Below are 22493 nucleotides of genomic sequence, written 5' to 3' on the forward strand. Positions count from 1 at the left end.
TGGCCGCTCTAGCGTTGCATCTCCTCGCGCAGCCTCTCCTCATCCAGCCTGCTACTCCCAGCAGCCCCTGGGACAGACTCCCAGTCCAATCTGGGGTTGGTCTGAGCAGGCAGAAAAGACACCCTGCTCAGACCAGGTAGTCTGTGGGGTTTCTCCAGCCCGGCTGCTCAATGTATCTGGGCTGGAGAAAACCTAAGTGTGCATGGGTGTTTTGGTCGCCGGAGACGGCCGGCCAAAACACATATGCACACTTAGGGAGTGGAGTGCATGTAGCACTCCTCCCCTTTCCATACCTCTGCCCTGCCCCTCCCAACAGCGCGTGCTTACAGCAGACAAATGTAAATTAAAACGATACAAGAACATCGTTTTAATTTACATTTACTGGTACTGAGCCAGGCAGTGGGGCGACTCTCCTCTGCCATTGCGTAAGAGCTGCCACTGCTTCTAAATCAAGTGGCCATCTTGTCTATAGGCAAGGCCACTGGTATTATGCGATATTTAGTTGTTTTCTACCTAAAAAAATTTTGTCGGTTTTGCCACATAATCCTTCTATTGCATAATATGCAGATTTCACACAAAAAAGGTTTCTAGGGCAATTGCTTGAAAAGTTACAAAAAACGCTGCATGCGACTCCCCACAGTGCAGACATTTTGCCAAGTGTAACTGATCATCTTTCAGTAAGTGATTGCTGAACACAGCTGTTACTGGTACTGATGTGGTGTAACTCTGTCCACACAGTATAAATTGCGTAAAAATGCCAAAACAATGACCTAATTCTGCCACAGATTGTGCCACATCATTTCCTATTTCTTGTCACATAAATGTATCAACTCTGCAGCTCTGCTGCATAATATGGTCATCCAGTGCTGAATAATTCCAGAAGCTCTGTCTATGGGGTGGTATTGTTATACCGTTCCAAGATGTCCAACAAGTTGCTTCTAAACTAGGCTACAGTGTTGGAACTTCAAATCAATGCTATATTATGTTTGATAACATCGTATACTATGTTAATCTTATTTTTTTGAAAGCGTACACTCGCTATATTTCCGTGATTGCAGGCCTTCTTTTTTCTACCATTGATTTTTGTTATTAACCTTACAGATTCACTCGTCGTTGCTCTCCTGCACCAATTAATTCACTCATTTTTTCATTCCACCACACACCAGTAAAATAAGCATAATCATTCTTGCATTTCTCCACACACACAATCTCAACCGATTGTATGCATGATGACTTAAGTTCCTAAACTCACAAGCGATGGAAGAGGCACTCTCGTTTGCAAGTCAGACCTATTTGCATTGCTAAATTTTGCTTTAATTCTAATAAGCCAGGGAACCTTATTTGTACTGTAGCTACTTATGGGTAAAACTAATAAACGCATTGCAGTGACGCCCATTATCCTCACGCGCGTTCTTCCATTTTAATTCTCTCTCGGGCCACATATTCCGGTTGGAGTCTGGAAACCTCCCTGCCTAGGAGTTTCTGCATCGCTCACTTGCCCGGAGTCTTCACAAACGCAGCGCGAGCTCCTAGCACGCAGCAGCTCGTGCGTCTCCTCACGCGCTCCTCATGTGATGTGACTCCTCAGGCGCGCCTCGCATCCGCCCAGTGAAGCCATTAATGCGACCCCTCCCAAAACAAATAGGCACAAAAACATCACCGGGTGATCTTACCACCCGATACACCTTTACTGTTTTCGTTTCAAATTAGAGACCCGAGCTTGCAGTGTGCCCAGTTGTTTTGTTTTTTGCATTGAAGACAGTATTAAAGATTAAAAATCAGTTTAAGAGTGATCTTTTAAAAGACTGGCCAAGAAACAAAGGGGCAGATTTACAAGCCCCTTGCAGCTCTTTTACGCCGCCGTTGCGTCACTTTTGTGATGCGGCAGCGCAAAAGATGCGACATGCTTCGGAGTATTTTACAACATGACGCATTTGGGAGATGCGTCACCTAAAGCCCTGCACCAGAAGTAGGCGTTCCTGCGCAACTAGGGGGGGGGGGGGGGCGTTCCGGCGCAGGAACATCTTCCAAAAGTGGCTGAGTGAATTTTCACTCAGTCACTTTTGAGTCCATGCTGCGTCAAAACCCTGCGCTTGCTTGAAGCAGGCATAAGGATTGACGCAGCATTGTAAAGATAGGGCCCCCCAGACCATTGCTGGAGCTGTGACGCGCTTGCGACGCAACTCCAGCAATGCGCCGCCTTTACGGCACAGATGCGCCACGCATCTGTGTCGTTTTTGCCCCATGGTGCGCCTCATTGTAAATGCGGCGCATCCATGGTGGCGGAGCCGTGGCGCATAATAACTAGCGCATCCCTGCTGATATGCAGGGATGCGCCAGTTATTGTAAAACTGCCCCAAAGTACAGCGCAAAAGAACACAGTTAAAAAAAAAAAAGTTAGCAGTAGGCTAGAATCCATATAGAGTTTCGGCAAATCCGATCTATCTAGGGAGAAGAGCTACAGAGTAACCCATGTTTGGGTCTACATCTTTGACCCTGGTCCAATGGGCATCCTGATCTGCACTTGCTTTAAATCTCCCAACTGCATCAGCCATGAGCATTGGGACTTTGAGAATCCTTGCAGGAGACACCACAACAATTGCTGACACTCCAAAAAGAACCCCTGCACAGTCCCAGCCCATGGTCAAATAGAACTCTTTAAATTTTTTATGCAGTTTCCTTCTTAGTGCACCCAGCAAAGTATCTTTGATTCGAATATTAGTGTTGTACAACTCCGTTCCCCACGCACCCCACCAACGCGTTTCCGGTTCTCCAGACATTAGATCATGGCTCCTGCAATACTCTGAAGGACTATGAGCTTGTGAAGGTTTCTTGGTCGCTTCCATCATCGATGAATTGTGGTCCCCTCCAAAAAAACACTTCAGCGTTAGCTTATCAAGCGATGCCACACCAACCATGCTGCATTCGCTGGCACCTAGTGATGACACCTACAATTCAGTGCGATTGGGCATTAAATGAAATCTACCCACAAGATTTTTTTTTTTTTGTGAGCATGTCACACTCTGGCTTATCCACTCTGGTGTGAGAGGGGTAGATGCCTCGCTGGGAAGCACCCTCGCACTTTATAGCACATTTTCATTCTCTGCCCAACAGCATGTCCTGGCACTAGGCCCTGCAAGGGCCCCAGCTCTCCTGCAGCTTGTGGCACCAGATTTTACTATTAATACTTTGAGACCAGCAATCACGTACTGGACATTTCATTACACATGCAATATGTAGTCTAGTTCGTTGGCTTGCTATACATAACTGGAGGTATTGGGGGGCGGGGCCAGTTCCATTTCAGGAAGCGACTCTGCTTTAACAACTCTGGCAAAAATGTTTAAACCAGCCTGTCTTCCATTGTCCTCATGACCCGCTTGGATTACATCGACTTCTATAGTCATTTTCTCCCCTCCACCTCCTCATGGGCAACTGAAAGGACACTAGTGCAAGAATACAGGAAAGGGGGCATGGCTGGATGTATATGTAGGACAGGAGCGGGACGGGGTGATAAAATGTAAACTCCCTACCCCATTCCTACAGCCCTACCCTCTGTTTGAACTCACTCAGTGATTCTACGTCTCAGTTTCATTACTCAGAGGGCTTGTTTCTTAATGCATTTGTTTCATTTTCTATAGTGCACGTCACCAGTTGGTATTGCAGCCTTTTACATGAACCGCTACCTGCTTCTACATACATTTACAACAACTACCTTTGTAAATCTGCCAAGCAGTTGGGTAGATGAGAAGGGAGGGCTGGGGGATGTTGTAGGTAGAGATGGGCACGGGGTCTTGGTGAGAATCACTAATATAACATCTGCTAATGCGACAACCAACAACTTGGAAGCCCGCAAATGTGGGGGTTGTAACTTGTATATAAAGAGAGGGTGCCATCGATTATGAAGCCACATGATTTGCCCTGGGTGGCGGGACAAGACGCACCTAGACTTTAAGCATAGTAATTAAGACAGGGTCAATTTTTAGGATAGATTGGTAGGATATTAGTATGAATTCATATTTCTGAGGGTTATCACAATAACCCTTACTATTGGATCCTTCTTGGATAGTTGAGACAAAATCTAGATAGCTAAATACACTGTATGTTCACACTGAGTCACTATCCCCTGCATGCTCATCAGGAGGTTCTTTCAGGCACACTCTTCCCTAGGGTCAAATTTTGACATATGGGGCCCTCCCTCCAAACCTACCCAGAGGCCAGGTTGCCAGAAACCATACGCATGCAACTCCAGAGGGTGCATGGACCTGGCATTTCCATGACCATGGGTCTGTAGACCTAAGCCAATGGAGAGAGTTAACTCCTAGCCCTTTGTACCATGATTATGCTAGATCCAGACCCAGGGGTCTCTGTGGCCTTACCTAGATATAGGCTTTTTTTTGCATATTTTATATAGCGCGAACTTGACCTGAAGGTTTTGAAGCGCCCTACGTGAGCACCATATTTACATTACACATTCAGGCACGGGGAGATTAAGTGATTTGCCCAGAATCACAAGATGTGGACATGACCTTGAGGCATGAACCCTGGTTTCCAGCACCAGCATCAGGCGTTTATGCCGACGGACCATAGGACCACATCCTAGCAGTCATCTTTCCAGGCTACTAACTCTCTGCCTTCACTTTAGGATACAAAGCATTTTCCATCCACTGAAGACGCAAGGGTCCCAGAGCAATGGACACTAACTAGATCTGTGGTGCTCCCCTGGTCCGCTTTTTCGGGGCATCCCCCAGGGTGAGGAATTCACTAGGAAATCAAGTGCTCCCTAGACAAGAGATTAACGGCTAATCCCTGAAAGGCTCACTAGCTCCAAACTGAATCTGCAACGGACTCCGCAGACCAGTGATGCGGGAACAACTTTCAGACTGGGTACTGTCATCAATGTTACATCACAGAACTCGCAGGGATTTCGAAATAATCGAAGATTCGCACAAAACCAATGTCGCAAATGAGTCACACCCATTCAACAGGAGAGTGGTGATGGTGGAATATGTACTTGGGGCAGCCTTTAGGCGCATAGTCACAAATAATTTTAAATATATTACTAAAGTATGGTGTGGTAGAGCACCACCATTTATATACAGCACATTTTACCATTTCAATTACCATTACAATTGAACAGGCATACAATTTTACTTACAAAACTATATAGGCCACGATTGATATGCAGAAATCTGGTTTCAGTGAATATTTATCATTTGCGCATCACCAAGTAAAGTGTCTCGATTTGTTTTGACCCTATTAACGTCTTTCTTTCCGTCACACATCAGAATTACAAAAAAGTGCTTCATTTGTGCTTTCCTAGCTATTTATTTTGAAATATTTGTGCAGTTCATTTATAGGTATTTGAATTTTGTTGTGTAGAAAAAAACATCCTACAGTTTTCCTTTTCTCACCAGACCAGTTGTCACAAAGATCACTTAAAAAAAACATCCTCACATTTTGCAGTCAGAGAAAGAAAAGTTAACAGTCTTCATGGTAAAAGAATTCTGGGTAGAACTGGGGAGAGGATGTAGCCTTATGGTTAGAGCGGTCGACCTCGAAGCTGGGGAACCGGGTTCAAGTCTCGGCAGCGACACAACATCCTGTGATTCGGGGCAAATAACGTAATCTCCCCATGCCGAACAAAAATGAAAGTGTCCATCTGTCACAAAACTGGTGCTCATGTAAAACGCTCTGATACCTGATGTCTCGGGTCTAGTTTGCGCTATATAAAACTCTTTAAAAAAAAAAAAAAAAAAAAATTTTTTTTTTTAAAAAAAGCAGTCATTTGTCAGAAAACATTGGCTGACACTTGTCCTGTCTTTGAACACAAAACAAAATTTAAAGTCCTCTTCAAGCACGTTCACAACTCCAGCGTGATCATTTAGGGAGTGCTGCAGCACCACCCGCACCCCTACTATCAAGCACCTATGTCTCAGACAGATCACTCTACCTGCTTCAAACCCTCCAACCTCTTCTGCTAAAGGAGATCTAGCCCGGGCTTGCCACCCAGCCTTCAGACCAGTGCAGGGAGGTCTCGCGCCCTCTGGGGCACATGTCCAAGCAGAGGATGCAGACCACTCACAACCTACAGAACCTGTTGTAGCTCAAGTCTTGTAATGAAGAAACACCCTCCCCCCCCCCCCCCCATGTTAGCGATGCTGTCTAGGAAAAAGACCAGACTGTGTGAGTAAGAGCAACCCAGATTAATGGGCTGTAAAGTCCTTCGGTCCACTCACATAAAACATCACAAAGGTATTTACCTAGATCAAAAGCACTTTACTTTCACAATAACCACCACAAACTGTAGTTAAAATAAATATTTAACACATCTTTATTTATTTATAAGTTTTATATAGCGCAAACTTGATCCCGAAGGATATCACTAACCAAACACAAACCACCAGCAGACATCCAGGAATCATTAGAAAAGTTGAACCGAGAAAAAAATCCTTTTAGTGCCAGCTGATGCTATAAGGTGCTAAACAATTATCGATAACAATAGGTCTGAGCCTTAATGCTGGCCACATCTCCTGATCCAGCCAGTCCTGACCAGAGATGGTTCTCATGCAATGGGAAGGTGACCGCCAAGAGGCAATGGGTTTTATATTGCGCTTAGAAGCATCAGATAGGGCCAGTTGGAAGGGAAGCAGGCTGGTTCAACAGGTCCACCCTCCTTGTACAAGTATGCCCTGTCGATTGCTTTGTGCGTCAAAGCAAAATCCGTGATCAGCGAGCTGCATGTACTTGTGCGCTTAGCATTCAAAGCGCGCATTATCCAGGCCCTTTCCCACGCATGGACTTTAGATGGAAGCTCTCGTTATCCCCTGCAGGCCGTGGTAATCCCATATCTGCTTTACCGTCTTATCCTAAGCCTTCGAAATTGACAACCCACAGTGAATTTCTGCTTCTCTAAGTACACATTATGCATCAAAAGCTATTCTGCCTAGCTCTCGCTATGTTCAATTCTTTTTTTTTTTTTTTTAAATTAATGTTTATTTATAGCTGTATGCAAAAGAACTCCTGAGCCAAATGGCCATATTGTGCTCGTAGAGGTGAAAGAAGAAAAAAATGCACCATGGGGGTAGTTTGTAACTATTTGGCACTTGTAGAGTGGTATGTTTTTTTAACATGTTTGTTTCCAAAAGTATTAGTTAATCGCGCTATAAATATGCACACAGACAGTACAGTGCTCTAGTGTGGCTTAACGGCTGGAGCGGCTGACTTTCCAGCAAGGAAATGATGTTCGAGCCTCTGCGTCGGCTCCACATCCTGTAATCCTGGTCAAATCACTTACGGGAACATGCATCAAGGGATTTTGCGAACGCAAACCGTGCAATTCGCAAAAATTGGCCGTTTGCGATTGCAAAAATCGTCCGTTTGCGATTGCAAAATGGCCTTTTGCGATGCATGAAAGATTTTGGGATGCACAATTTCGGTATTCGCAATATTTAGCGATTTCCCAAATTGCGATTGCATTTAAGAATCGCAATTTGCAATTCTTAAATGCAATGCTAGAAGCACTTTCAAATAGCGATTCCGCTATTTGGTGCCGCAAATTACTGAGAAATTAAACTGGTCAGTAATTTGCAAAAACTTAGAATAATGCACTAAAGTGCATTTTTCAAAGTTTAATGATGCGCACACACAAGGGCATGTGTGTGTGTAACATGGGTGCACAGTCCAATTTCAGGGGTGCAGGGTGTCCTTTTGGCACCCGTGAAATTGCATGCGCAATTTGCGCATACCTATTTGATACTCACATACTTTAGGCCCGCAGGAATGAATGGGAACCCATTCCTTAATTGCGACTTGTAATTTGCGAGTCGCAATTAAAGAATGTTTAGGAATCACAATTTTTTTAGCAATTCCTACATGCATAGGCTTTTGCGATTCCTTAATAATCGCAATTAAGGAATCGTAAAAGCCTACCTTGATGCATGTGCCCCTCAATCTCCCTGTGCCTACCAAAAAATGAATGTGTCCTGTGTAATGTAAAGTGGTGCTCATGTAGAGCGCTCTAATGCCTTCGGGTCGAGTTTCCACTTCATAAAACTGCTAAATATATTATATATTTATATATATATTTAGATATATACAATTTTTTTGGTAGGTTTAATATCAAATAACAAAATCATTTCCACCGTAGAGAGATTATTCTAATTAGCCCCACATTATCACCGTTTTTTATCTTTTCTGAAAAGCACCATCCAATAAAAAAGTGTATATTCACCATCAAAATTCACAGGTCCAAAAATAAGCAAATCATAACTTGATAAAGTAAGTTCTGGTGAGTCTAGTTCTTTTAGGGAGTGCTGACAAATTCTTTCATGTCTGGGAAGGCTTCCAGTCCCCCCATTAGACCCAAAAAAATGTAAATCGCCCAAAGCGCCTTAGCTGTTCAGGAGACCGGGTTGACCGTTCTGACAAGGAAGACTCTCCAAGATTACCCGAAACCTAATCACGTCGTACTTGGTAATCCAATTGATGAGACCAAATTCGGCCTCCAGAAGCGGACGCCCTTGCTGCAAACTACTACTACTATTACTTCTTCTACTTCTACTACTACTACTACTACTACTACTACTACTACTACCACCACCACCACAGCCATGGATAGAAATTCAAATAAACGTAACTTTCCAGACGTCGTAAAATAGTTTGACTCAAAAGTTGCATGTACACTTCATCCTTGGTCCAGACCTAGTCTAGACGCGACCTGAGTTCATATGTCGCGACTCAGAAGAAAATGGACATTGGGCCCAGATCAGACGTAGCTTCTGTTCAACTTGAGGCGGTTTAAAGATAGCCGCTGCCTCGACTTTAGATGTCTCTACATGAGGTTTTCTATCGGGATGGATTGTGACCAGTTTGTGTGTGACAGCCAGGGCGGTGCTGTGTCGGTGCCACTTCAGACCACTAGCTTACAGCACCACCACAAGAGGGCGCCAGATTGCAACACGTGGCCTAAAAAAGGCCTTCTCGGTAGGAGAAAGAGGACCACAATGGCAAAATCTTATTGTGCGTAGAGCGCCGAATAGTTATTGGGCGACATTTTTTTTCCAGATTTCTTTACATCACGGATGGGATATGCCACCCTGTACCTCTTCTTTTTTTTCTTTTTTTTTTTCTGTTGTACATTGCATTGGGCTGTGCATCTACCTTTCTTATCGCGTTATAGTGGTTTGGTATTTCATTGTAGTGTCACCTGACAGTTATTTTACTTCCAGTAGCAGGATGTGACGGGAGGGGGGAAGGAATGTCACAATGTACCTCATCACAATGTACCTCATCAGAGAACAATGCAGCCTTCTTCGCCTCTTTCCTTGGAACAAGCTCATATGTGTCACAGGCCATGGAATGTAAACCAGTCTGCTGCAAAAACACGAGTTTCAAACTTTTACCCTCTGGAAGAAATTCCAGTTGCCCAGTAAAGAGCGCCTTCTGTGGGTCTAGTTATCGGGCTTCGAGTGTTTAGACATCTCCAACTGCTTGGGACACCATTTCAGTTTATTCTATTTAAACCTCGTAATTGGCCTGAGTTTTCTATTAAATTCAGTAGGTGTAATTTCTTTTTTTTTTTTTTTTTTTTTTTTAAATTCCACATTGATCAAAATGCAAGGTTAGATTAGTGCTTGGTCTTTGCAAATAGGATGATGCGGGGAGATCAGTCTCTAGATGACTTGAAGGTGGAAGGCAATCTGTTTTGATACACATGCATGGTGGGCAAGCCTTGCATGAAATCGCACCAGGATACACACTCCGTGGAACACAGGCACTAGTCCATCTGAGATCTGCTGGTAAGAATCTAGGGCCAGATGCAGGTAGGCTATTATCGGTCGGTAATGGCCGAAATCGGGCGTTACCGACCGGTAATAGGCTTTCCAGATGTAGGAGGCTAAAAAAAGAAGGATTCTGTAATTTACGGAATTGGTAATTTACGGAATCGGTAAATTGCCGAATTCTTTAAATACAGATTCGGAAAATTACCGAATCCTGATATGTAGGGAGCACTCAAATGAGTGATTATCCCATTTTAGGATTCGTTATTTACCACCAACTACAAGTTGGTGGTAAATAATGAAAACCTTTGAAAAAGCATTTATTTTGCTTTTCCAACAGTGCCATGTTGCAGACATACATGCCCTTAGGGCATGTATGTCTGCAACATGTGCACCCATACACAATTGAGGGGTGCAACAGGGTGTCAAAGTGACACCCTGCCACCCTTCAATGTTCCCCCAATTACCGAAATACTGATTCGGTAATTGACACTCATTCCTATGGGCCTCCAGGCCCAAAGGAATGAATAACAGTTACCGAATTGGTAAATACCTATTCGGTAATTACCGAAACTAACCGATTCGGTAATTTTTTAAGAGAAATTACCTTCATCCCATTTGCCTGTTCTTAAATACCGAATCGGTATGATTCAGTATTTAAGAATCGGTAATCTGGGATTACCTACATCTGGCCCCTAGTGACTAACAAGGTATCTGGAGCAAAGAATTAAAAGATGTTTCTCTTTCCTTGGATCTAGGCAGAGGAATGCGCTTCCAAAGAGTATCGGACTGGAAGATCAATACCTAGGGTTTCACTCAGCGGTAGAAATTCTCGCCTTTAAATGATCGTCTGCTTTGCCAGCTAAATTGATCTTTTGTGTACATGGGAAGAGATTTGGCACCACAGTACCACAAACATTGTAGTATGCTCTTTATACAATGTATCCATATATCCATGCTATACTGATGCTGTAACTGGTTCCATGGATGAGTTATGGTCTGGACTGGACTCTCTAAACTTTCAGGTACCTTGGGTCCTAAAAAAAGAAGGAAGTCGTACGATTAACAAAAGGTGGTATTCCATGGGTCAAGATTTGAATCAGTCAAGATTTTTAGTTTATCAGGCTCGCAGAGATTTGGGAACATGCAATGGACTAGTTGGCACTCACCTGGAGTATTGGGCACCTTAGAATAGGGTGTCACCTGCGTCCATTCCCTGATAAGGTGGGCATAGAAACCTAGAACGGAGGGGTGATGAGAACCTAATCCACTCATATCACCACCATCCAAGGGTTTTCCAAGACCCTTTTTATATCTGACTAGAGAATCAAGGAATACAATTATTAGTTGGATATCATATAGTCCGATTTAATATCACTGTTTGCACCTTTTTGGGATCCTTTTCTTTTCCTTTCTTTGATTGTTTGTATTGTCTTCCCCTCCCTATTGCTCCACCTCTAGCGCTGGGTTGCGCAGAGGCGTACAGTAGCAGCCCTATGATGAAGCATGCCACAACTTGTTGTGGGTGAGGGCAGTTTTTAACAAAGTTGGTGCTCTCTTTGCCACTACACATTATTTACGTAAAATTATTCTTGCAACTATTTTTCGCCTTACCTCCTTTTGTGCTTTCTATCGTGTTTAAGGAGGATGAGGTAGGGGTACGCCCTTCTCCCCCTTCTCTTTGTGTATACATGATAGAAAGTTGAAGACAATGGCTGTGGTCAATGTGGCCGGTCATACAAAACTGACGGCATCCCCATTGTCTTGGGTGAAAGGGGAAACTCCCAAGTTCCTTCAACTTCAGCAATTGGCGACCCAGTCTCCCACTGCATTAAGAGGGGGTGGGTGGGGGGCATTTTCAGTTCCACTGTTGAGACCCTTGGCCCATGAACATGTTACAAGGCTGCAGTCCAGGTGTACAGGTGAGTGGGCAGTGCAGGGCTATGAGGACAGCGGATTCCTAAGGATGGACAGAAACGTCTACAAAGGCATGAGTCTGGTATCCACAAATAATGGAGGCTGGTAGAGTAGGGAATGAGGAACACAGTAGCACCTAGAAAAAAACACTTCAGCCACCAGTAGATTTCAGCAGCTCTCTTGGTTCTGCTGTCATGCTGCTGCTGAAATACAAAACCATCATGCTAGTGACTATAGGCAGGGCCACTGCAATGATGCAGCAGGGCTGACTAAATAAGGCGGCAAGAAAAGGCAAATTATGCTGCATAATGTGACACATTTTTTGATAGTATTTCATTTTATAATGTTTACACATGGTAATAATGTCAGGGAAAAGATTTCCCCCTCATTCTTACCAATATAACAACCAGATACAGAAAAGAGCAATTGAAAGATGACCAGTCAACCTTTGCGAAGGGCCTACCATTGTGTGCCACATATCACCACGTTTTTGGTAACTTTTGACCCGTTTGAGCTGGAGGTAACTTTTTTGGGTTAAAATCTGAAGATCATGCAGCAGATGATGGATTATGTGGCAAATGCAGCAAGACCATAATTATGTGAAAAAAGCAGCAGCTGCATAATGGCATAATTCCAGTGTGGTCCTGCCTATAGGTGTGGCTGATTCATGAAAGTGCAAATCAGCCCTTGAAGCTTTGCCAGTGCTTGTTTTTCAAGCGGGTGCAGTACTGATTTGGTGACTCCCTCTTGCATCTCGTCCCTATCCTCTCAAATGTTAATCGGACTACGCTTCTGCAAGCCCCCAGCCCACAGCTTGACCTCTCTTTGACTTGTATATCTCAATTTTGGTCCTGACTCTCAATCCGGGTTCAAAAAGCAATCTATGTTTATCTTGTATAATGTTAGTGGACTCCTCTCTTGCTGCATGTGAAGAAGCTGAGGCATGGATTTTGCGCTGGTGAAAAATGTTGACTTGTAAGCAGTGTGGCCTGGAGACCTCAGCAGCAAACCCGGATGCCCACCTTGCCCTCCAGCTCCTACTCTTCCCTCTGTTCACCACCACCAGCTTCTCTGTGTCCATCAGTGCATTTCAGGTAAGCCCCTAATGGTCACATTGAAGCTTGGACTTCACGCTCATTCAATACTCTACAGAAACCTCAATAGTATTGTCCGCTTAACGTCCACTCTTGCAATGGATTTTGCAGAAAAGGTTATGGAAGTTTTATCTATTCCACAAATACAACCAGGAAAAGAGTTCTACATAACCAAGGGAATTGGGGACTGTAAGTCAGAGGATCTGAGTGATTTGCTGCTCTGTTACATTTCCAAATTAGTCACAGTATGTCCATTCCTGGCTTGTTCCGGTTAGCGAACAGTGCTGGATGCCACGAGTGCCACTAACAGGATGTTCTTTTAAAGTTTCTGGAAGTGTCCCTTGAACCCACTTCCATGTGGCGTCATACCCTGGCCAGCCGGCCCTTCTGCTATTGAACGTTCTTCTGCATTTGCAGTCTTCTTTCCTGTGTTGTGTTACAACACGTTGGTTAGGTTTCCCTTTTCTTGAGTTGGGGTTTCACATCCTGAAATCGGATGTCCGTTAAATCATCGCACTGTAGTATGTCACTGTACCATTGCCCTGAAGTGATCTGTACCGTAAGAGCTGGCAGACCAATTCCCGGACTGCACCATGGCGTTTGGAACTCTGGCCTATCCGGTGGCTGGTTGAAGCAATCGGAGGCACAATTGCTGGTCTGCAACACAAGTAGTACAACGCCTTCGCTCAACCACTTTACATTCCTGACATCTGTACAACAACCAGACTGTGGCCCGCAACCAAACCAGTACATCAATTGTGGAGTCTTTGGTTAAAAACAGAAATGTGCTCAGCTGAAGCAAAATAGATGGGGGTAATGGTCATGTCAAAGTAGTGGCTGGTCGGTGACTGGGTGAAGGTAGTAGCCTATATCCATGCACCGAGTTTTGGACGAACGTGTGGTAGTGGACAGGCAGCTCAATAGCTTGGACCGTACCAGTCATTGTACTATTGGCGTGGGGGCATCTTTGATAGAGCTTGTCGCTAGAACAAGAGGTTCTGGCTGGCCTGTGTCCAGCGGCATCTGCTGGCCTCTAGAGGAGAATATACGGAGTATCGGGATAACTATATTGATTCAGGGTCATGATCATGGAAGATGCATCTAATTTACTTTTGCATCCATTAACACAGCCAATGGACAGCTCTGATTGTTTGAGGTGGGTAGACCCAGAGTAGATCAGTTTCAAACAGTCGATAACCCATCCACTCTACTGGATCTCTGTTCATCCAACATGAGGTTTATTGTGGAACCAAGTGGTAACCTTGAATAGGAACAAATGAACGGTCCAACCAAAGACTGCCACTTTCTATGGTTCATTGTGTTGTCCGTGTACCCCCATCCAACAGGAATGAAGGGTCCGCTGAACTCCGCCACCTGGTCCTTTGAGGGAGGACTGAATCGTGAGCCTTTGGAGGTCCAGGCTTGTATGGAAATGAAACAGTGGTTCACTTTGGTGGTATTTACATAGCGTGCCGGAACTCCATTAAACAATGTGGGTGTCTTAAAACAATTGCTGAATTAATGAGCAAACGCCATGCAGTCTTGCATGGAGAAACCTATTTAATTTTGTTTTCATCTAGCTTCCCTACATTCAGGAATCGGGTTGTCATACTATGAAGTTAAGTCCTGGTCAAAAGGAACAGCCAAATTATTAGTGTCTGTATAGAACTAAAAGCAATTGACAAAGTTGAACTTACTTTTGGTTTGTAAACATTTAAAACTGGTAATAACACCAGCCTATACCAAACACCATGACTTGAGCTAAATCACCTTCATGTCAACCGTGTTTCAACCCATATATAATTCAGAGGTCACCATCAGGACATGTCATTTTTGTAGCACAAAAGAACATTGAAATGGCAGTGGGACCGTAAGGTCCCTGAAGATCAATTCCAGCATGGATGCAACAAGGGCCATTCCAAGTGTAGAGGTGTCTCTTGAATTCAGAGGAGATTGGGCAAGGGTCAGTACTGTAAAACAAGTGCTCTTCAGATTCGCCCAGCGAAGGAAGAGGCAGCCAGCAGGGCAGAAATCGCAGTTTGTGGAAGGACCTGACCGAAGGGGAAACCAGAGCAGTGATTTTAGATGGAACTAGAATGGGCAAACCTCTTGAAAATAGGTTTATTTATTAAACAAAAGTAAGATAACCAGATGTTAATTATTTTTGAATGTCTCAGGAGGAGTGCTGGCTGAAATTTTGTTAAATAGCCGCTGACTCACTGCTCACCCTTTGTTAACCCAGCCTAATGCGTTCTTGTATCAACTTTATGGTCAACGTCAATATTGGGGGCATTTTTCATTCCGTCACTGTCTCCCAGTATTTGTTCTGTGTGTATTAAAAGGGTAACATTCATGGCTAGGAATAGCAATGATCTTGTGGTCATTAACTTGTGTTCAGTTCATTGTGAATGACTAGGCATTTGAGATTTCCTGCCTTCCTCTTTTGTGAAATGTCTAAGCTGTTCTGTGTTCTGATGAAATCAGGGCATCCAACATGGACAGGCGTAGCTCAAGAAAACGCCTAAATTACAAGAATCTGCAAGAACAGGTGCTCACGTTGCCTCTGCGTATGAGGCGTGAGGTGGCTAATTGAGTGCGAGGGGTAGGCCTTTTTTTAACACATAAAAACAATTTTAAGATTTTCATCTTGGATTGTTGTGGTCTAATTCTCCAATCTAGAACTGCTATTCTGATCATATAATCTTCCATCAGTGATGGTCAAAAGTTGGAATTTTCTTGCGTCTAAACTACGGCTTCTTGGGAACTCTTGCTGGAGCTGAATTTTAACAGTTCTTCTCCACTCCAGACTATTACAGGATTTGCCGTCCACCTGAGATTCAACTGCTTTTGGCTTGCAGGGGTTAAATATGAAGGGGACTCTTCCTATTAAAAACATTGTCCTAGTGGTACATAAATCAGTATCAATTAGAAGTGAATCCCACCCAGAGAATTCTAAAAGCCTTTTTGTTTGTTTTGAGAAGTGTATTGTTGATCCAAGCGACCTTAATATATTTCATATTTCATCTTGCGGGTGTGGTTGCAGTACTATGAATAACGGTTACAGTGGTAATGATAAAAATACCAAATCAATAAAAAAATAAAAAAATTGAGCAACATAGAGAAGAGATATCAGAAATGATAAACAAATTCTGTAGCTTCCTCAATAATAGTTCTCCATTGTATTAATCTGCGTAACCCTGATAGGTCCTACCTGGTTGCAAATGTGCCCTCCAGCTGGTGCCTAGTCCGTTCAGATGCTGATTTTTCTGGAACTCCTAATGTCTATGTTTTTAAGAAGCTGGATCTCCTGTATATGCCTGTATTTTCAACACTACCACGTAGCCCCCCTTAGAAGTCTATGGCAGTAAATGGAGCATGTGATAAGAGCGTGTGATATTCAATGGAAAGGTTGCTTATGTGTTTTAAGAAGTAGACCACTGCTAACTAACAGTGCTATGGAGAGGGCGACAGGCCTGGGAAAACACTAGTGTCACTTCTCAAACCCATAGACAATATCACAGAACTGGAAGACTGGCCGCAACAGGTAATTAGAGGCCCACACGAGATAAAGAACCATCTCACAAAGTTGTAATCCGATCTCTACACCTCACAACACACTGGTTTGCCGGAACACATCCATTCATACTTTGAGTCAATCGAGCTGCTGTGGCTGGGCAGAGCACACAGATCATACTTGGATGAGCCTTTCACCTGAGGAGGATGTAACCCAGGTCATTAGTAGCCTCCACCTGACCAGGCCCCTGGGCTAGATGGGCTACCAGCCTCTTTCTATAAATGCTACGCATCGATCCTTGCCCCCCCCCGTCATGGCGGTGTATCAAAAATCTCTCAAATGGTTGACTACCCCTCACGCTTCGGGAAGCAAGCATACTGCTTTTACGCAAACCGGACAAAGATCCAAAATCTACCGACTCATATTGTCCGCTTTCTGTCCGCTTGCCACTCATTGCCAGACCAATCTGGATTTATTCCAGGGAGGTCGACTGTGCATAACTTACGCACCTTCACAATCCTACATTATTTAGCCCCCCCAATTCCAAGCGGGAGTGGCACTATTTGACTCCACCAAGGCATTTACGTCTTTCGAATGGCCATTTCTATTTGCAGTTTTAGCCAGACTGGGTTTCAGCCTGCTATTCATACAACAAATTAAATTGCTGTATACTGACCCCACTGCGAGTCTGTCTGTAAACGCACAAATATCAGACCCATTCGTCATTATCCGTGGAACCAGGCAAGGATGCCTCATCCCCTTACTCTTCGCGATTGCAACGGAACCACTTGCGGCGCAGCTGAGGCAGCAGCACGCAGCCAGGGGCCTGGAATTCTCTACTCGAGGGATAATATCACAATACATGGACAACATAACCCTGTACATTAACAACCTCCAGGTAAATTTGCTCCCGACACTACGTGAAATTACACACTTTGGCGGTATATCAGGCATTCAGATCAACTGGAAGAAATCTACACTGTTTCCACTGACAGACAGCCCCAACCCATTTACAACTTGAATATCCACTTCGGTAGGCGGAGGGCCCTGTCTAATACTTGGGGATATGGTTGAGCAAGAACACCCAGGAACTATGGAATTTGAACATTGGTCCCACCGTAACTTGGCTTGAGGGCAAGATCCGTATCTGGTCCACTCTGCCACAGTCCTTAGCGGGAAGAATAGAAATTGCCAAAATGATAGTCCTCCCCAAGTTCTTATACATTTTTGTGAATGTCCCCCTCACACTCACCCAAGCGTTCTTTAAATGAACACTCCCTGGTGATTCCACTAGTGTGGGCTTGAGGACAGGCCAGAATCGCTTGGGGATGCTTACACTTCCACAAAGCCAGGGAGGACTGGGAGCGCAAGATTTCCCTCTTTACGCTTACTGCACACAAGCACAATTTTTACACTACTGGGGGCACCTGATCCCCTTCCAGCTCCATGTGGTGGTTGAACTGGACATAGCTGCACCTATAACTTTGAAGGTAGCACTGTACCGACCATACAAATGCCCCCGTCACACAGTCACCACTGAGACGCTGTGGTGGGCCTGGGATGGTCTCCGGGGGAGAGCAAGCGCTGAAACATTGGATGCCCCCTCAGTTCCCTTGACTAGGAATCCACAAATGCCCCCGTTAAACAATAAAGGCGCCATGGAGAGAGCACGGAGGCTGGGTATTGCCAACTACGCAGATCTATACCAGGAGAAAGGGTTTTTTGAACCGCCATCGCACACTGATACGCCACCCCCCCAACTTTTCAGACATATTATTGTACCACCGTATACGTACCACTTGCCGCAAGATACACAGCACCTTTCCCAACCCCCTCAGCCTTGCAAGCTCTAGAACACATACTCACCACTCCCTTAGCGCGCAAGCTCATTACAAGAATCTATACGTCTATGCAAACATTTTGCCCAGTGCATATACCAAATCGTAGAGAACAGTGGAATACCGAGATACAGCCACCGCTTACTGACGAGCAATGGCAATTCTGCTGTGCGTAGCTTGAGCAATTGTCCCCAAACTACAAACTGATTAATTCATTTAACATTTTTTAATCCATACTATAGAACACCTTTACAGCTGTTTCGCATGGGCATTCGGCCCAATGCGGAGTGCTGGAGATGCCACACAGACCAGGCAACCTTTTTACATTTGGCCTGGGAATGCCCTCCGATAGCCTCATACTGAACAGATATTTAAAAAAACAACGAAATGCTCATGATGCATATAGAGCCCAGGGCTATAGTGGGCTTCTAGGGTATGTTAGGGATGCCTCAGTGGAAGTCCGTTGGTTATTCGCTATGCTGCTGCTGCTACTGGCCAAGCGTAGAGTTGCTTTGCGGTGGGGTAGGCCAAATTCCCCTGATTAAAGATTGGATTCTTGATGTCACATTCTGTCAGGAACAACTCACTGCCTTTTGGGAGATAATGCCCATTGCATCCAGGCCCAAAGACATATGGGGGTCTTTTCCTTACATGATTGAGGGCATCTGATCAGGATACTCTGGATTCTTCTGCTTCATCCACTACTGCATAGCCGCCTTCATCGGTCGTAAGGCCACCTTTCTTCACTCACACTGATGATGCCCAATGCGATTAGATCTCAAGGTTAATGTCGATGTAACCATTATACGGAATACAAAATGCTGTAGTTCTTGTGTCTATCAACTTCAAAATGCATAATTTGTACCGCATGCTACACTAATGCCCTTAACATTTACTCATGTCAGATGCATGCTGATTGAAATGCCAATAAAATAAACAGTGCTATGCATGCCAGTCTCAGTCTCCAATATCATATTATCTCGATGAGCAATACTTGTCCGGCTCATATTGGCTCAGTGATGGATGGTTTGTCTCTCGTTCTCTGCAGTTTACCGCATCAAGTTCAACCAAACGTACACTGAGATGAACCAGCGTGGCAACGAATGGAAGACGGTGCTTGGCGGCATCTTCATCTTTGTTGGCTTCACCGCATTCATTGTCTGGTGGCAGCGAGTGTACGGTAAGGACAAGAGGGCATTTTGGGATGTCCTGGCCAATGGATGTCTTTGAGATTAGGCAAAGTAAAAGGAGGTGGAAAGAGGACGCAACTGTGGTTGTAAAAACTAGAGTCCAAAGTTGTGTTGAGGGTTTGCGGGAGAAGACATGTGATTTAGGATAAAATGCAAAGGTTACTAGAATGAGGGATGCAGATCTCGCTCAAATGTTTTAACCCAAAAGGGGACGGCCATAAAATTCAGGGTGGGAGTGATGCAATTCAACAGGTTCTTACCGCAAACCTCCCTGTAGTCTCTGTCCATGCTTTTCCTCCTTCCCATACTTGAATAATCCAGAGGGATTCTGTACTTCAGAATACCACCACTCCCCAGACAGCATCAACTGTGTTTCCAAAGATCCAGTCCACCCATGTGCGTTGTAGTCTGGCACCTTCATGATTTAGCCTACTGCTAAGACGAATGGACCACTCCCATTCAACCAATCTTATTTCAGGCCTTTGTACTTCCACCCATGCCTCCTCGTCTACCACCAGTTGAAATTTGTATCTTTCTCCGGGCCGAATGAGATATCGATCCCTAAGCTGTGGGTTGCTTGCTTTTTCCTCATGTCCTTTGTAACTTTGTTTGCTGCCCTCACTCCTGCATTTCTTCTTCATACCCCCTATCACCCTCCTTTTTCCGTTGTCTCTTCTCCCTCCTCCCCAGCTGTTCATATGGAGTGGAGATTTTTACCCTTTCAATCCCCTTTCTACTACATCTGTATTTCCCCTCTGCCAACTTGTACAGCCCAACTTTGACCCTACCCTCTTGTGCCTGGAATCTCCTAGTTTCTCAAGGTGTCCTGCTCTGCAGCCCCAAAGCCTCTAATTTTTTGGTTTTCTCCTGCAGTGTACCCACCAAAGCCACACACACTCGCTGACGACTGGAAGGCCATGCAGACCAAGCGGATGCTGGATATGCGTATAGGCCCAATCCAGGGCTTGTCATCCAAGTGGGACTATGAGAAGAATGAGTGGAAGAAGTAAATATTTCTAGGTCCGAGTGAAAGAGCCAGGCTAGCCGTGGTGGATCGAACGCGGTCTTTGAACCAAAAGGGAACATCAGATCGCGCCTTATGCCAACACCAGTAGGGTAGTACCTTTTCACAAAATATTCTTGACAAACTCCCTTAGCACCTTAATTGTTTGCATGTAAATATAGTGTTCTAGTGCACGTTCTGGTAAGTTTTGTAGACCGAACCAATCCTTTGTTGGTGGATTTTGGGGAAATCCTTATCGATCTGCATCCTTGCCCCAAGTGCTACATAAGTGTCTTATTTTTGTAGAACAACTTCTCCAATTTGTAGCAATGTAGTTTGTAACTCTGCCAGCCCAACCACTGGAAATAAAACACGTTTGTTACCTTAATGTGTTGTGTCTTTGTATTTTGGAGAATGAGGTCTTTTTAGAGGTGACTCCACCTGCCAGAGAGTCCGTTCATGGTGTGCACAGCCTGAAGTGTGCCCTGAGCCACGATAAACTTTATCCTTTCTACTTCAAAGAACATTTCCCGTTGGCCCAAGGCAATTTCAGCTTCATTTGAGCAGTTGATTTGTTTTACTGTGCATCTGTTACTGGGAAGGGACTTATTACAAAGCGCTTGCTGAATTTCATGTTGGAGTTGATTTGAAAAAGTTCTTGTATATACATCTGGAGGTAGACAAGCGTGATGAGCTATGTGTATATATCTGTGTATGTCTATATATTTGTGTATAAAAGTACATGTGCGTGTGTGTATGTATATGTATGTATGTATATGTATGTATATATGTGTATATATGCAAAAGAAATCCTTCCCCAAAAGAAAAAGGCGGAGGCCTGCACAGGAACGGTAAAGGAAGCCTTTATTGCAACAAATCCATTGAGGCAAATGCATTTCGGCGTTAGAGCCTTCGTCAGCGCCATGGAGAAATGTTGAGCCAGGAAGCAGTCCACACTTAAAATGTCTTGCCGCTCTAGGGCTTGGTAGCGGCTGTTCCTCCCCCAGGTGGGGCTCCGCCTAGTGTAGTTAGTACTGTGGGTACTCTAACTACAGGACCCAGAATGCAGCAGTCCGAATCGGGTCCCAAGGCGGTGATAATCAAAGGAAGGTTGCTGTAATCCGCACAGTGTGCGATGCAAGTCCCGTGTGCCCTTCAATAGTTGCATGTCAAAGCCCCCTTCCGTTCCCACCGCATAAGCCACATTGCCAAGTGTAATGTTCACGGGGGTATGCCGCGAAGCAGCTAACCCGACGCGAGGCATATGTGTATATATATATATATATATATATATATATATATATATATTATAATAAGAAGCAAAATCCCACGATGAGACCTCGCCTGGTCAAACAACGGTCACAGACTCCAATTGTGGTGCAAAAGATGTTTGTTTATTTCAACAGCATGGCAAGAAGACTCGTTTTGACTGCAAGCCTGCATATAAGTGTATATATGTATGTATGTATGTATGTATATATATGTGTGTGTATATATATATAATAGTCTCTGAGGGATGTTGGTAAAGGCTGCCTAAAATTGGATTTGCATCTGCCCACTTAGGATTTTATCAGTCCTTTAAATGGGTGGTGAACCAACCTGCGCTCCACCTTTAGTCTGTCATGTCTTAGTTGAATTCACCCACAACCAGATGTAAGGCGTTCACCATCACTGGTGCCCTCCCTGCCACAGTCTGAGTGTCCACACAGTGAAAGGCTATCCTCTAAAGCATGGTGATATTTTGCAAAATGGCAGTTCAGGTGTCTCTGATGTAAAAAATACAAATAAACAGGCGAGTACTCAAAATGTGGTGATTGGCAAAGTCCTAAAGGAGTTACATTTACAGTGCTTACATGTGGTTATCTGACAAATGTCAGTTACTTATTTACCTTGGGAAATTTTAGTCATGGAATATCTCTCCTCGGAAACTTCCTGCCACGTCATTAGGTGGATATTAATGTGTTCTCTAGAGTCCCACCTCAAATGCCACCAGTGCCGGACTTCTAGCCCCTGGTGCAAGAACTCGGTCAATGCACCAATAAAAATGTATAAATCCAATTGGACTGCAACCCATCCATGACCTGCTGAGCAATACTGCACAGGAAGGGTTTCTGGTAACAATCAGTCCCACACGATTGGTTCAGGGAAACAATGGAAC

The 22493-nt window shown here is 44.4% G+C and overlaps 1 protein-coding gene across 1 annotated transcript in view; it reads left to right on the forward strand.

The window, feature by feature from the left end:
• Positions 1-20723, forward strand: part of COX4I2 (cytochrome c oxidase subunit 4I2) — a 242673-nt gene extending 221950 nt beyond the window's left edge. Inside the window, exons 4-5 of the mRNA XM_078651745.1 lie at positions 19191-19322; positions 20206-20723. Coding sequence (XP_078507871.1) covers positions 19191-19322; positions 20206-20342 — 269 coding nt within the window. The 3' untranslated portion in view covers positions 20343-20723. The remainder of the gene's footprint in view (positions 1-19190; positions 19323-20205) is intronic.
• Positions 20724-22493: the final 1770 nt, after the last annotated feature.

This window comes from Lissotriton helveticus, chromosome 7 (genome assembly GCF_964261635.1).
Source record: "Lissotriton helveticus chromosome 7, aLisHel1.1, whole genome shotgun sequence".
Classification (NCBI taxonomy): domain Eukaryota; kingdom Metazoa; phylum Chordata; class Amphibia; order Caudata; family Salamandridae; genus Lissotriton; species Lissotriton helveticus.